The sequence below is a fragment of the Harmonia axyridis genome, chromosome 3 (assembly GCF_914767665.1).
Source record: "Harmonia axyridis chromosome 3, icHarAxyr1.1, whole genome shotgun sequence".
Taxonomy (NCBI): Eukaryota; Metazoa; Arthropoda; class Insecta; order Coleoptera; family Coccinellidae; genus Harmonia; species Harmonia axyridis.
The window spans coordinates 41,368,848-41,386,294 of NC_059503.1; the positions used below are offsets into that span (position 1 = coordinate 41,368,848).

The 17,447-nt window shown below is 33.8% G+C and overlaps 1 protein-coding gene across 2 annotated transcripts in view; it reads left to right on the forward strand.

Moving 5' to 3' along the window:
* LOC123676673 (lysophospholipid acyltransferase 5) overlaps window positions 1-17,447 on the forward strand; it is a 123,527-nt gene that overhangs the window by 38,198 nt on the left and 67,882 nt on the right. For both annotated transcript variants that reach the window (XM_045612773.1, XM_045612772.1), the window contains exons 2-4: window positions 9,855-10,085; window positions 16,694-16,771; window positions 16,824-17,020. In XM_045612773.1, coding sequence (XP_045468729.1) covers window positions 9,855-10,085; window positions 16,694-16,771; window positions 16,824-17,020 — 506 coding nt within the window. The remainder of the gene's footprint in view (window positions 1-9,854; window positions 10,086-16,693; window positions 16,772-16,823; window positions 17,021-17,447) is intronic.

The following is a 17,447-nucleotide window of genomic DNA, read 5'->3' on the forward strand; positions in this document are numbered from 1 at the left end:
AATAAGCTGTGAAAGAATGATCGAATTCCCTAGGGTAACAGGGGTAGTTTTTCCAACCCTTATATTTGGAAAATTCGTAACTTCGGAAATACGTGTCGGAGCATAACCATATTCGGATTGTAGATTACTATTGGCGATGTTAATGAACTGTGAAAAAATCATTGACTTCCCTAGGGATCCAGAGGTAGTTTTTTCATCCCCTATATTTCGAAAATTGGTAACTTCGGAATTACGCGTCGGTGCATAATCATATTTGAAATGTGGATAACTATTAGCGATGTGAATAAACTGTGAAAAAATCATTGACTGCCCTAGGGATCCAGGGGTAGTTTTTTCAACCCTTAAATCTCGAAAATTCGTAACTTCGGAAATACGCGTCGCAGCATAACCATATTTGGAATGTAGATAACTATTGGCGATGTGAATGAACTGTGAAGAAATCATTGACTTCCCTAGAGATCCAGGGGTAGTTTTTCCAACCCTTATATTTCGAAAATTCGTAACTTCGGAAATACGCGTCGGAGCATAATCATATTTGGAATGTAGATAACTATTAGCGATGTGAATAAACTGTGAAAAGATGATTGACTTCCCTAGGGATCCAGGGGTAGTTTTTCCAACCCTTATATTTCGAAATTTGTAACTTCGTAAATACGCGTCGGAGCATAACCATATTTGGAATGTAGATTACCATTAACGATGTGAATAAACTGATTGACTTCCCTTGGGATCTAGGGGTAGTTTTTCCAACCCTTATATTTCGAAAATTCGAGATAGTGGTTTGAATGAAATTTGTTGCACTTGTTGAAATTAGCTATTTACTATGTATATATATTCCATAGGGTGTTCTATGTAATAGTTTTGTCTCTGTTTTCTCCTTCCACCCACATAGGCCCATCCCACTTTTACCTGTTAAATATGATAACCAATAGAAAACCCATATTTCCCACTTTACGAATTAATGGATGATACAATGTATATTTGTAGATATTTAAGTCTGCTGCAATCACTGTTAGATTCATTATCTGTTCACTAGTTAGTGTGCGTACTTCTAGTTGAAGAGGGTAATTCCTTCAAACAAAAAAGGTCATATTTACTTTTCATATACTTAACAGTGTATAAACCTGTAACAAGTTCTTGTTATCAAATTGAAAAACAAGAGAATAAACTCAGTGTGAGAAACAGTTTCAATGTTATCCTAGATCAACCCTTCTTCACTACGGTAATCTCCGCAGAGATGATCACAGAATCTGTGTTTTTACAGATTATCGATTATATTTGGGTTGTGGCCGTACTAATTGGTTACAGCAGGATTTATCCCAAAGATTAAGTTGAAAAACCACGATAAACTGATCATGGTACGAAAACTACCCCTGGATCCCAAGGAAAGTCAATGATTTTTTCACAGTTTATTCACATCGTTAATTGTAACCTACATTCCAAATATGGTTATGCTCTGACGCGTACTTTCGGAGATACGATTTTCGAAATATAAGGGTTGGAAAAACTACCCCTGGATCCCTAGCGAAGTCAATCATCTTTTCACAGTTTATTAACATCGTTAGTAGTAATCTACATTCCAAATATGGTTATGCTCCGACGCGTATTTACGAAGTTACGAATTTTCGAAATATAAGAGTTGGAAAAACTACCCCTGGATCCCAAGGGAAGTCAATCGTTTTTTCACAGTTTATTAACATCGCCAAAAGTAATCTACATTCCAAATATGGTTATGCTCCGAAGCGTATTTACGAAGTTACGAATTTTCGAAATATAAGGGTTGAAAAAACTACCCCTGGATCCCTAGGGAAGTCAATCATCTTTTCACAGTTTATTTACATCGTTTATAGTAATTTACATTCCAAATATGGTTCTGCTCCGACGCGTATTTACGAAGTTACGAATTTTCGAAATATAAGGGTTGGAAAAATTCCCCCTGGATTCCTAGGGAAGTCAATCATTTCTTCAAAGTTTATTGACATCGTTAATATTAATCTACATTCCAAATATGGTTATGCTCCGAAGCGTACTTTCGGAGATATGAATTTTCGAAATATGAGGGTTGAAAAAACTACCCCTGGATCCCAAGGGAAGTCAATCATTTTTTCACAGTTTATTTACATCGTTAATAGTAATCTACATTCCAAATGTGGTTATGCTCCGAAGCGTACTTTCGGAGATAAGAATTTTCGAAATATAAGGGTTGGAAAATCTTCCCCTGGATCCCAAGGGAAGTCAATCATCTTTCCACAGTTTATTCACATCGTTAATAGTAATCTACATTCCAAATATGGTTATGCTTCGACGCATACTTCCGGAGATACGAATTTTCGTCATATAAGGGTTGGAAAAACTACCGTTGGATCCCAAGGGAAGTCAATAATTTTTTCACAGTTCATTCACATCACTAATAGTAATCTATATTTCAAATATGGTTATGCTTCGACGCGTACTTCCTTAGATATGAATTTTTCAGGTTAGACTGATGATAATTTGAATAAAAACGTTGCTAAAATATCCCGAGATCTATAGAAAATCAATATTTCCTCCACCGGATACTCTGAACACTATACGGAACCCACTTCCTAAATTTTTATCCAATCTAGAGAATACTTCCATAATAAATAGTTTTTTTGCCGCAAGCCACTGGTCACCGCCTTCGGGTGTTTCCGTCAAACAGTCTGCTGGAAACGGTCTGCCAAATTCACACCGGTTGGTTTTACAAAAGTGTTTAACCACATCTGCCTAAATATGGTTGGTTTTCAGAAGTTGAAAGCAATCGCCAATTCATTAGAACAATATCCTGCCTTAGAAGTGGTCGCAATATCTACATAAAATTAAAATGAGAGACCTATGTGATTGTCGTGAAGTTCGTAGCCCCAATCATTTATTGTTTTTTTGCAGTACTCATAGGTTTAAGGCCAGTTGCACCGTTTGCCTAAACATTGATTAAAAATTTAAACGTTGATTACTCTATGATTTCTCAAGAGAAATCAGAAATTAATCAATGTTTAAATTTCAATCAATGTTTAGGCAAATGGTGCAACTGGCCCTTAAGGTTGCAAAATTGACTTTAGACATATCACGAATAATTAGTTATTATCAACCCTTCAATCTACCTTTTTTGTTGTGTCTAAATGATATGAATGTGAATGAAATTATATATAACCATGCCAGAGGTGCGTCAAGTTGGTGATCCACTCCCAGAATTTTGGTATCAAATTGTTTTGGGTATTTTGTGCCAATTTCTGCCGTATAAAAAAAATTTTGTGCCCATTCGGTTTTCGAGATATTTCGAGTTTTTCCCGTGAGTCATCAACTTGACGCTGTGACTCATACATGGAAATTTTCGAATTTTTTTATTTGGTTATTTTGTGCCCATTTTGTGCCAATTTTTGCCGTATAAAAAAAAATTTTGTGCTCATTCAGTTTTCGAGATATTTCGAGTTTTTCCTGTGAGTCACCAACTTGACGCTGTTTACATGGAAATTTTCAAATTTTTTATTTGGGTATTTTGTGCCCATTTTGTGCTAATTTTTGCCGTATAAAAAAATTTTTGTGCCCATTCAGTTTTCGAGATATTTCGAGTTTTTCCCGTGAGTCACCAACTTGACGCTGTGACTCATACATGAAAACTTTTTTCATTTGAGTATTTGGTGCATATTTTGTGCCAATTTTTGCCGTATTAAAAAAATTTTGTGCCAATTCAGTTTTCGAGATATTTTGAGTTTTTTCTGTCAGTCACCTACTTGTCGGACGTAAATTTTCTTATTTAGATAAATTGTGCTCATTTTGTGGCGTATGGTATGGATTTTGTTCCCCTTCAGTTTTCGAAATATGATATTTGTACTTATTCCAGTGCGATGGTTGAATGTAGCACACTTCATCGACGAGCATTGTATTATAAAATTATGCTTTGGATAAATCTGCATTTGCTTAATTTGCTTAACCTCATATGCTAATGCGTATGAATTTGTGTCTCAAATGAGATATTTTTGCCTTGCAGTGCATATTTACTAATTTTCGGTTTTATTTGCATATTTTCAAGATAAAATTTGTTCTCAAACCAATAGAAACAAACCGGCGTGAACTTGGCAGCCACTTTTCAGCAGCCGAATTTATTCCAGCAGCCAAACCACCAATGGCGTCGGTAGAATTTAAAACTAACGAATCGATCTGTTTTTGGGGTGCAACGCAAGAATTTGCTTTTTAAGTTTACTTGAACGACTTCAGCTAAGTTTTCATGACATTTCAATGCACAAAATAATATTATAGATGAACTTGAATTATGCTGATCAATGAAACGACGGGGTATATGCAAGTATTTTCACGAATGAAACCTTGAAAAACGTTTAGCCAAGTTGATATTCGGAATACTTACTCTTCAATAGAAACAGAATAACATATCCGAAGCACATTGATTTGCAGGCCGTCTAAGGGGTAGTTTACACTTGTGAATTTTTCAATATTTTCAAAAATGACCCTGTCAAAAATGTTTAGCCAAGTTCATATTTGGTATTATTACTCTTAAATAGCTATATAATAACATATCCGAAGCACATTGATTTGCAGGCCGTCTAAAGGGTAGTTTACAATTGTGAATTTTTCGAAATTTTCAAAAATGACCCTGTCAAAAATGTTTAGCCAAGTTCATATATGTTATTCTGTAGCTATTTAAGAGTGATAATACCAAATTTGAACTTGGCTAAACATTTCTGACAGGGTCATTTTTGAAAATTTCTGAAAATTCATGAGTGTAAACTACCCCTTAGACGGCCTGCAAATCAATGTGCTTCGGATATGTTATTCTGTAGCTATTTAAGAGTGATAATACCAAATATGAACTTGGCTAAACATTTTTGACATGGTCATTTTTGAAAATTTCCAAAAATTCACAAGTGTAAACTACCCCTTAGACGGCCTGCAAATCAATGTGCTTCGGATATGTTATTCTGTAGCTATTTAAGAGTAATAATGCCAAATATGAACTTGGCAAAACATTTTTGACAGGGTCATTTTTGAAAATTTCGAAAAATTCACAAGTGTAAACTACCCCTTAGACGGTCTGCAAATCAATGTGCTTCGGATATGTTATTCTGTAGCTATTTAAGAGTGATAATACCAAATATGAACTTGGCTAAACATTTTTGACATGGTCATTTTTGAAAATTTCGAAAAATTCACAAGTGTAAACTACCCCTTAGACGGCCTGCAAATCAATGTGCTTCGGATATGTTATTCTGTAGCTATTTAAGAGTAATAATACCAAATATGAACTTGGCAAAACATTTTTGACAGGGTCATTTTTGAAAATTTCGAAAAATTCACAAGTGTAAACTACCCCTTAGACGGTCTGCAAATCAATGTGCTTCGGATACGTTATTCTGTTTCTAATGAAGAGTAAGTATTCCAAATATCAACTCGGCTAAACGTTTTTCAAGGTAACATTCGTGAAAATACTTGTATATACCCCGTCGTTTCATTGATCAGCACAATTCAAGTTCATCTATAATATTATTTTGTGCATTGAAATGTCATAAAAACTTGACTGAAGTCGTTCAAGTGAACTCAAAAAGCAAATTTTTGCTTTGCACCCCAAAAACAGATCGATTCGTTAGTTTTAAATTCTACCGCCGCCACTGGTCGTTTGGCTGCTGGAATGAATTCGGCTGCTGAAAAGTGGCTGCTAAGTTCACGCCGGTCTGTGGCATCCGGTGACTTGGCTACTGTGCTGAAGGGAAGGGCTGCTGCGCTATTCGACGCTATTGACTGGTTTACGTCAAATGGACTAGTTGCAAATGACCAGAAGACTGTTAAGTTGCTCTTCTTGATCCAGTCTATATGGGCAGTACAAAGTTTTTCGGACTTACTGTCGATTCTTGTCTCCGTTGGGATTTCAACGTTGGCCAGCTGGCTATCAAGGTTTCAAGGAATATTTTCCTATTAAGATCAATGTCTCGAAGATTATCGAATGAAGTTTCAAAAGAAGCTTATTTCTCATTGGTTGAGGCGGTACTGCGTTATGGACTATTGGCTTGGGGAAACTGCTCTTCAAGTGGTAGAATTTTTGCTTTGCAAAGAAGAGCTATTAGATTTGTTACAGGATTGTTATAAGTATAGGGAAAATTGCAGAACTGCATTCATTTATTATGAAATATTGACTTTCTCTGGTCTCTATATTTTTATTGCATTGATCTATGCGCATGCTTATAAAAATGATTATAACCAGAATGGAAGTTATCATGAGTATCCTACTAGGGGAAGGGATCTCATCAGGGCAAATTTCTGCAGATTAACTTCATCTCAAAAAGGATAATTTCATATGTCGGTTAAACTATATATGTAATAAAATCCCTTCTCAAACTAGAAACTTGCCTGTAAATAGTTTCAACGAAATAACAAAAAATTTTTTAGCAAAGAATGCATTCTATAGTATCGCGGAATTTTTAGACTTCAACCTTGTGGGCTGTGATGTTCAATTTATTGAATGTTTTATATGTATGTAATTTTATATACTACCTATTTGTTAAATCATTTGAATTTTATATGACGTGTACAAGCAATAATTGATTATAAGGAATGAAAAACTTACTTACTACTTATTTACTATTTGTAAAAATAACTAAAAATGCATTGAAAAAAGTGATTTCGGATGATGAAACCGATATAGCATTAGCTCTCAAGATTTTATTTATCGCAATTCTGTTCATTCAACTACAGGTGTTTCTCCTGCTGAATTGATTTTTCATCATAAAATACGGAACAAGTTCAGTTTGTTAATACCCTCAAATCAAATAATATATATTGAGTTATTGTATATTGGGTATAGGTCACCTATACCCAATAACTCAATATATATTATCCTAAATAAGGTGCAGAACTTGCTCAAGAACTCAAATCAAATAGTTAGAAGGAAAGTGTTCCTTAACCAAGGAAAAAAGAAAAATTGTTTCTGGGGGAAAAGCCAGGTAGCGTTTCAAAATTCAGAAAAGGTTTTAGTATGAGGTTTCGCAAATGATAGGAATATTGAGAAAAGTTGAGATCATATCGACAATAGGGAAAAGTATTTATTTAATATGTATTACTAATAAAAACAGTTTATGGAAAGGTCACAAAAATCAAAGAAAAGAATATCATATAAACCCTCTACCTATAATTGAAAATGAGATTAGTAACGATGAATAGTATATTCTAAAACAAATTGCCGAATAGGCTCCTATTCCAACACGAACGCGAAATTCAAAAACGAGGGACGAAGGAGCGACTGTTGGAATTGCCTTCTGCAACGAGTATTAGACGATATTTTCTCTATTTCAGTCAAGTTTTGGCAAAATTAAATGAAAAATTCAGATTATATATCCTAGTAACTTTTGTATTGTATCTTGGCAGTTGGTGTGACTGTTACGCAAATTGACAGATTACGGCATTTGAATATGAATCGTACCTTTCGAATTTTGAAATAATTTACAATTACGCATTAAATTCGTTAATTATGTCGGACGAAATCGATTTATCACCACAGGAATTAAGAGAAATTGCAAATAATGTTGCAGATCATTTCACTATATCCAAATTATATCATATTGACAATTATTGACGTTTGTTGAAAATTGATAATATCTATTGGACGAAAAATATAACTGAAAACGATGCTGTAATGAGTTCATTACAGCACTGTTTTTAGAACTGTAATGAACTAACTCATTACAATACTGAAATAGAGAAAATAATTCACCTATTGCTCTAAGAAAACAAAAAAAATGTATCAGGGCATAGATATGATATGATATCATGATATGATATAATGTAAATTTGTGAATAAAAAATTAGTTGATTTGCGTTGATTATTGTATTGGACGCGCAATTAAAAAAATTAACATCTTACAAAAATATTTCCTGAAACTTATGTACACAAAAAAGGAACTATCCTACCGACCATCTCTATTCTGAATCGAGGATATTTGATATGAGATAGATAAACTTTACAATGTTATGATGTATATTCACAAGCGGAGAATTGAAATAATTGACTCATTAGTCCACACCCAACAAACGAGACATAAGACTCAACTCCATATAAGGTAAATGCCCTAACGAAAAGTATTGGACAGAGAAGCCATATTTATTTATGTAAGAAATTATTTAACTTGATTCCGGAATTTCTTAGGAGGGATATAATCGCGATAAACTCTGTAGGTCTCATGAAAAAAATAAGATTATATATCCACACATTAAATAGAAGAGATATTCATGATTTCTCGAATGTGGGATGCTGATCGATAGAGCTCTTTTCTGTTTGTTTTTTTCTTTTATTCCTTGCTTTTTTATGCGGGTCTGTACTTTGTATGGGTTATTAGGGTATAAAATAGGATAGTCAGTATAGATAGAATGTTTTTCGAATAGATTGTTTGTGACGATGTTTTATTTTTGTTTTTGATAACACTGTGATAATGTGAACCCCATGCACAATTTCGTGTTTCTATGAATGATACATGTTTATTTGCTGGTTTTATTATTATTATATTAACTATTATTTATATGGTTCATAATATTTATCTTGGTTTTGTATTTTCGAATTGAGCGAATAAACTTATTGTTATTATTATTTAAGCTGAAGGAGAGTTTGTAGAGTTCGTATTCGTATATGTTTGAATTAAATTCACTATTATATATTCTTTGTATATTAAATTTGATTGTTTGAATTTGTTAAAAAATTGAAAATGAATATGTAGTTTGATTATTTAGTAGGTACTTGTGAAGATTTAAATTTTTAGGGGAGAAAACTGTTAGATACCTATTTGATTATTTTTATACCTTATCATACATGTTAAAATAATATGTTGTACTGCATCACTGTGTGAATGAAAAAAGAATTTATCTGATCGAATTAGATTTTACAGAAAAATTTTTGAAATAATTTTGTCCTACATGAACTGTGGAATTCGAAAGTTACAGGCAGATGGATTGATTAGATACCAACTTTCAAATTATACTAATTCTTTTTCAATACATAATACAGCATTTTTTTGCTTTTTTTCATACAAATAATATTTTTTCTTGATGAAAATAATCCAAAATTATAATCAAACTTGGTCAACGTAGAAAAAATTGACGAAAAATGGAGTAAGATGGGAAATCTTCTGAAAAACATAAGAACTCAAAACGGGTGTGAACCTAGCAGATCGTTTAACGGAAACACCCGAACGAGGCCACCAGTGGCGTTTGGACTGAAGTTGAAATATATATTGAAATAACGTTACAGCATGCAATAGAGCACTAGCAAAGGGATACAGGGGTTGCAGGACCGCCGCCAGACATTTTGGCGCTCCGTCTTAATAACATTTCGCCGCCCTGCTTTGCCTTATAAGTCTGAATTTTCTTTGAAGGAGCCTCTGTTATTCTTCTCACACATTAATATATGATTGTCTTTTCAACTTGAAATCACCTTGTCAAATTCATCAAAGGACTTTTTGTTGATTTCATTAAAAAACGTGCATTTTAGTACCTCTATATTTGTATTTTCATAACTATAGTTGAGGGCGCCTTTTTGATTTAAAAAAAAATTGTCTCTTGGAAATGTTATTATTTTACTACTAAGAGAACATTTTTGTGTCAAAAAGTATGTCTTGTTTTATACACGTTTTTTTCTATGTTACTTAGTCTATATGCTTTGCTTCCTTGTGTTATTACTATATTGAGTTATTTTTTCTTTTTTGCCATTGTTTACATTATTATTTATGTAAGTAATGGTTTTCACGTCTGCGAGTTTAAAAATATGAAATTAAAAAGAATTATCTGATAAGACGTGAAATCAATTCCATATATTATTATTTATATCAAATCATTATTTTCAGCATATCCTTTTGCGATATTTTATCGAAAATTCATCTATGGGAGGGAGAAGATTATCCAACATTTGTATTTCGTAACTACTGGTTTGATTCTCGGATACGTCAACTATGGAAATGACATGATACATCCTTTGGCCGCCATGGCCGCTTCCTATGCCTTCCTAGCATTCCTAGGTGGAACCTCTTTGGCAGTGGCAGCAGTTTTCATATTTAACATGTTATATTTATTGATAGGTAAGTATATTTTTGTTTAATAACCTACACTGAGAGAAGTGTTTATTTGATATTATCGAAAATGCATTATAGTTAATAAATAATTTATTTGAAATCCCACCAATAGTCATCATTTGTTATTACACTTCATTTATTTACGCATAACTTATATTAATAATGCTGAAGAAATATCCATTTGAAGGAAATAAATATAGTTGAGGTTAATATATCATTGAGTAATAATTAATAAACCTTATTTAAGTGTGATGAATAAAAATAATATTTCAATTCAGTAAGTTATTTCTTAGATAATTATTTTGGTTGTTTCTATTATCCGATTGTTAGGGTCTGTGAAGAATCGTTTGCCAAACTAGGTAATTTTTTTAGAGTTCATATTGAGTGTACCCGGGTTTGAACCCTATAGTCATCTTGATTACGTCTGTTCACTCTAACCACTGTTTTGCCAATATCACTAATAACTGAGCAGGTACAAACGATCTAAACCCAAAATTCAGTACAGATGTGCTAAACGGCGCACATAGGTCAATTTTAACGATAATAATAATAATAAAGGTCTTTATTCAATTAAATTAATGAAAAATAATAACAAACTCTCACAACTATAGAAATAATTGAAAAGGCGAGATCCAGCACACTGCATTGAGCGTACTGTTCAATCTAACCCTCTGATTCATTGACAAAAAAAATAGAAAAATACTCATCGTAACAACTAAGCTCATACCAAACCCTCAAAAATATCTTAACCACCCAAAACATGACATAACTTGAAATAAAATCATATTACAATTGTATGAAAAATCAAAATATATGCACACTCAAAAGTACAAATACATATCCACATAAATATCAATCAGATAGAATAGCCATCTGCTCATTCTTAAGCTTGCTGAATATTAAGGCCCGTAGACGTTTTATATTACCAACTCCTCTGATGCCCACAGTTAAACTATTTATACAAAGCGTGACATAATATGAAAAAGATCTACGAAATAATTGTGTTGTAAATCCAGGCGGTGTAAGGGTACCTTTAAAACGTATGTTCAAATTATGGACATCAGAACGAAATGTTATTTTATTATATAGGTACGGAGGAGTTCGGTTGATTAATAATTTCATGAACAATAATGAAGCATGAAGAGATCTTCTTCTTTCCATCCATTGAGCCAATCGACAACGCGTAAGGTATGACTTATTCTCTCAAATTTTCTGATCCCGAAGATCAGGCGCAGATAAGAGTTCTGTAGTCTTTGTACCCGTTGCTTATCAGAAAAGTTCAGACGGGGACCGTAAACACAATCGGCATAATTAAGGTGAGACAGAACTACCGATTCACATAGCAATTGACTTTTTGGGATAATGCTTTTCTGTTTCTATAAAGAACCCTTAACATGCCATAGGCCTTTTGTAAACAGGCAGATACATGGTCTGTGAAACGCAAGTCAACATCTATCCAAACTCCCAAATTTTTAACTTTGTCACACATCCTAACAACATCAGACCCGACTTTAATGGCATTACCGTCTTCTAAAAATTTTATTTTGCCACCTCTCCGACCGAATAACATGGCAACAGTCTTATTTTTATTTAACTGCAAACAATGCTTAGTGGATATATCATAGATAATATTCAAGTCTACATTCAATGCGGCTATAGCCTGAGCAGACTCATTCGAAAAGAAAGAGATATACATACAGCTGAGTATCATCTACGCGGCCAAAAATATTTTCTCACTTTTATCATTCATATTCGGTATTTATCGTTTCTATGCAATATTATATGTCTGATTAAAGATTTTTTAATTAGTTCATCTCGTAAAATGTAAAAAAAAAGACATTGGAATAGAAAAAAAACAGTCGTCTTGGGAGATTCCGTAAATGAAAAGCCGCGATATTCAAAACAAATGTTGGATTTATTTCATTTTCAAGTTGAGTGAAACAATTTCTTCGCAAAACAACATAAAAAATACATATAATTATCTTTGTGCAGTAATAATATTTTTATTCAATTAAAGAGTCATCTTCCTCGCAATCTGAATCGGGTTCGAGTTAGAATCTGCCGGCAATAGCATTTCTATTGTTTCGGGACAAAAACTTTTTGATATTGAGGTTTTTTTGGGCCTCAGACTGCTTATCAATGGATCCGAAGTCAAAAGTAATCTGTGATATACATCAAGGTTGCATTGTTCTCTAGAAAACTTATAATATACGCGGAAATGTTTATTACGCGCTTCTGCAGCCTCCTCCGACAATTGACCTATTGGTAGCAAAGCTTTTTCAATTATAGTTTCTCCATGTATTAAAATCGTTGTTTAATTGTTCTCAAATTATCATCACTAGTGCCATAGTTCGATAGTGAGTGATTTTCCCGATAATCGAGTTTTGCTTCAAAATTTGGTGAATTTTTGTCTTTCATTATTCCATAAAGGTAACTCCGGGTAACAGTTTTCACACCTGATGTTCCGGCAGTTTCTAAAATAACGAAAAACAATGATTAGCGAAATAATAAAAAAATTGAAATTTTTGTTGAAAAAAACTATGTCGTTAAAAATCGCCCTATTTTTATCATTTGCAAATTTCTGCAGGAAATTTTTGTAACATTTACTAAGGAAAAAATGGTACTTCATGATAAAAAAAGAATAATCACGGGGTTTAACGGAGTATTAATTAACTTTTGAACCTTAAAGTTACTTCAAAATTTGTTTAAGAAAACACTCTTTGTTATGTACAGTGCATCCCATTTTGGGTGAGACAGCCAGGTTTCTCGCTTGTTATTTAAGATAGAGCCTTGCGGTTTTCACGTTCCTGTCCTATTTTTTTGTGAAACTCAAGTTGGTCTAATCAGTTTTTCCATAACTGTTTCCGTTCAAGAGATACAGGGCGATTTCGGAAATTGATACTTTTCGGACCCCACCTTTATCTCCGACATTATTAGAAATAATGCTGAGGTAAAAACTACGTCTGAATCAGAATTCTGCGTAGAAACCAGTGGCGTACTCAATTTTTTTTTTCGGGGTATGGTTTTGAAGATTGAACACAAACCTATATTTTCTTAGATGAAATGCCCTATATATCATTACTTCGTTGAATTCGTTATTTTTTTCCCTTCAAAATGATGTATGATACTATGTAGTTAGGATGTTCAGAAATGTTGAAAAAAGACTAAAACATCAAGTAATGATAATTTTTTTGTTAATGGGCAATGGATTTTATATATAGAAAAGAATCAATTGGATGATTTTCATTTGTGATTTTTATTTATAGTAGAGTAAGATAATACACTCATCACTAACATGAAAAACAAAACGTATGTACCTACCTAATAGCAACAAATAAATAACACAAAAATTCATAAACATTGCACAATATCTTACAGATTAAACTGTTCAAATTGCTGTCCATTTTTTCCTAATAATAACTGACAAAACTTTTCAATACGCCTGAGTGCATTCAATATTATAAAAGGGCGGTTTTGTAAATCCTGGAAAACTGCCTCTGTTGATGCACGAAGTTCTTCGGGACTGTTGAGTTTTTACTGTAGTATATTATATGTATTAGGGAAAATGGACAGCAATTTGAACAGTTTAATCTGTAAGATATTATGCAATGTTTATGAATTTTTGTATTATTCATTTGTTGCTATTAGGTAGGTACCTACGTTTTGTTTTTCATGTTAGTGATGAGTGTATTATCTTTGTTTGGTCATTCTACTATAAATAAAAATCACAAATGAAAATTATGCAATTGATCCTTTTTTCATATGGGAAATCCATTGCTCATTAACAAAAAATCATCATTATTTGATGTTTCAGTGTTTTTTTAACATTTCTGAACATTCTACCTACATAGTATCATACATCATTTTGAAGGGAAAAAAATAAAGAATTCAACGAAGTAATGATATATAGGGTGTTCCATTAAAAAAAAATATAGGTTTGTGTTGAATCTTCAAAACCATATCCCGAAAACAAAAATTGAGTACGCCACTGGATTCTACGCAGAATTCTGATTCAGACGTAGTTTTTACCTCAGCATTATTTCTAATAACTTCGGAGATAAAGGAGGGGTCCGAAAAGTATCAATTTCCAAAATCACCCTGTATCTCTTGAACGGAAACAGTTATGCAAAATCTGATTAGACCAACTTGAGTTTCGCGAAAAAGTAGAACAGGAACGTGAAAACCGCAAGGCTCTATCTTAAATAACAAGCGAGAAACCTGGCTGTCTCACCCAAAATGGGATGCACTGTACTACGTAAATATACTAATTTTGCATTGAGGCCAAGTAAATTATATTAGAAATGAAGAATATTACCAGGGTTATCGAAATCCATCACTTTCACTCCAAAAACAGACACCGGTAAAGAAATATTTATGTTCAAATTTGTTGTTGTTTCAAACTCTGTGATCTCGAAGAAGAGCGCACTGGTTGATGGTCAAGTTCCAACTATCTGTGCACGCTCAGGATGTACCTGGTGTGGTTATAATGAGTGATTTAGGATTACTTGGAATGTTTTCTAATCGACGATAATTTGTTTTAAATGATTATCCTTAGTTTTTAAAATCCAATTTTGGCCGCGTAGATGGTTAAAATTGACCTATGTGCGACGTGTTGAAACACTTAATTCACTATCCGACGAGCTTCATAATCACCAGAATTCGGGTGATATTTGATGCATATGGTATGTCACTACTTTTCATCAGAAATCCGGCAGGGGCGGATCCAGGCGATGTCTGAGGGGGGGGCCATAGAAAGTCACGGCTGATATCGATTAGCAAAATAGCGGAGTTTTTTGTTGGTGCCTATCAAGACACGTGTTTTTTTATAGAAAGATGTATTTTAGTAAATCATATCATATTCAGTTTCCAAAATATTTGTAGTACAAAAACAAGTTCGAACAATTTCATGAATATATGTAGATGTATTTCATGAGAAAACTCGGCCACAAGAAAGTATGAGGTATAGAAAAAAATCATTATTTTTGCATAAAAATCAAGATTTAATTACCACAGTTAGAATGATCCGTTTCCTTTCGAATATGCGCCGTTTTGTTCTGTAACTTGTTGCTTTTTTGAAGGTTTGTGTATGCCTCCCTCATAGAAGCCCTAGTCGATATTGGCGAAAAATTGAGACAGTCGAATTTCACAAGCCTCTGTTAAAACGAATTTTTCACCAGCAAAATTGTTCGCCATGGACAGCAAGATATGATAATCCCTTGGTGCCAGGTCCGGATTATAAGGTGGATGCATAAGAACTTCTGGCGAGTCACTATTGATGTGTGTGGCCTTACGTTGTCCCCAAGGAACACAATTCCTCTCCTGGTGGTTGCTTCTGGGCAATTGCTTCCTTCAGAAGGTCTAAATGTTGACAGTACAGATCCGAGTCAATATTTGTGCCTTAGCGGAGCAGCTTATGTAGATAATTCCCTGCCAATCCCACCAAATACACAGCAAAACCTTCCTGACCGTTTCCGACAGCTCACCGCTTTTTTACTAGGACCGTTTTCACTTGACGTTGTCGTAAGTCATTCACATTTCATCACCAGCCACCAACCATTTCCAAAATGGGGTTATTTTGTTGCGATTCAGCAGCGATTCGCAGATGGAAATTCGGTCCAAGAGGTTTTTTGCAGTAACTCGTGTGGTACCCATACATCTAGCTTCTTCTTGAGACCAGCCTTTTGCAAATGGTTCAAAAAGGTTTTTTACGCAATCTTCAACTCTTGAGCAATGGAAACAGGACCCGAAAATGTCCTTGATTTTGTCGATATTTTAGACAATTGGTCTCCAGCATCAAGCATCTTTGACATAAAAATTACCGGAACGGAATCGACGAAAACAAAATTGCGCGTAATTGGCTATTACAGTATCAAGAACATAAACACTATTTAAATTTTCAGCCGCATGGCTCGCATTTTCGCCTTTATCGAAGAAAAACTCAAATATAACGTATTTTTTCTTTGTTATTTTGTCCATCTTCAACGCGCGCTGAGTAAACTCATCACAAAACTGTCGCAAAAGATTATGTAGTACAAAATCTCATCTTTCTAACGCCATGTTGTGGAACCCGATCGGACTTATTAAACGCGTAATACAGATAATTAAAGCTATCTATTGGAAAAAAAAAATTTAAAACTTAATGAGTGCATATTTTTCGGGAATTCAGGATACACTTTTATAGTTATAAGGTCCGCGAGGGGGGGGCCATGGCCCCCATGGCCCCCCCCCTGGATCCGCCCCTGAAATCCGGTGCTACTTTCAGGAATTTATTGAACCTTATTTGATTCAACAGTATCATATATATGTTTTAACAATATATTACCAGACTGTATGCAACCAGAAAAATTATAGCTTGACAGATTACATGATAATCAGATAATCTGACTATAAAACATGTTCGGAACATAAATGGTAGCACTGGTAGCAGGTATAATATACAGCACCCTGCACAGACATTTCACATGAAGTTGGGGTACCTACCTGGAATGAGATACTTCCTCGCTTACTCATGGAAGACTTCGGTCGCCTCAATTCTTTTTTCATTAGTCAGAATGTGTAATGTTAGGTTATTATGAAATAAAACTTTTCAAATATACACCAATTATTTCTTACAGGATATTACATAATGAGTACAGATTCCTATGATATCAACTGGACGATGCCCCATTGCGTCTTAGTTTTGAGACTAATCGGTGCGTATACATTTTCAATTTGAGGAACTATTATTTTTGATCGAATTTTCAGGTGTTGCTTTCGATTATTATGATGGACAACAGAACGAAGAAAAGTTGGGGACTGATAGCAAGAAATACATGTTAAAATATCTTCCCAATCCTCTCGAATTTTTAGGATTTGCCTGTTTTCCAGCCAGTTTTATGGTTGGACCACAGTTTCCAATGAAAAGATACCAAAATTTCATTGATGGACAATTTGGCGACAAGGTAAAACAATATAAGGAATATCAATTTCTAAGTGAATACTTCCGATTGGGAATATTTCTAATTTCATGAACGTTTTGTTGTGTTCTATGCAGAAAGATCTTATTATTTATATCGTAGCATAGTACATTCGGTTTATTACTCACAAACTTCGTCATTACTCATCTTTAGAAAAGTAAAATCATCGTAAATTTGGAAGGGTTTCGTTGAAGCCTTTTTGACATATTAAACTCATTTTGAAAGTCGTTCACCCTTCGAGTCATACAATAAATCCAAAACTCGACGCAAAATTGAACGCAGATAGTCACTTTTTTTCTTATGGACGCCATATTGGGTCATCCTTATGGGGTAAAGAAAAGAATTACGAATTCAAAAATGTATCACACTCTACAAAAATATCGAGTCTAGCTACTCAAATTTGAACTTCGTT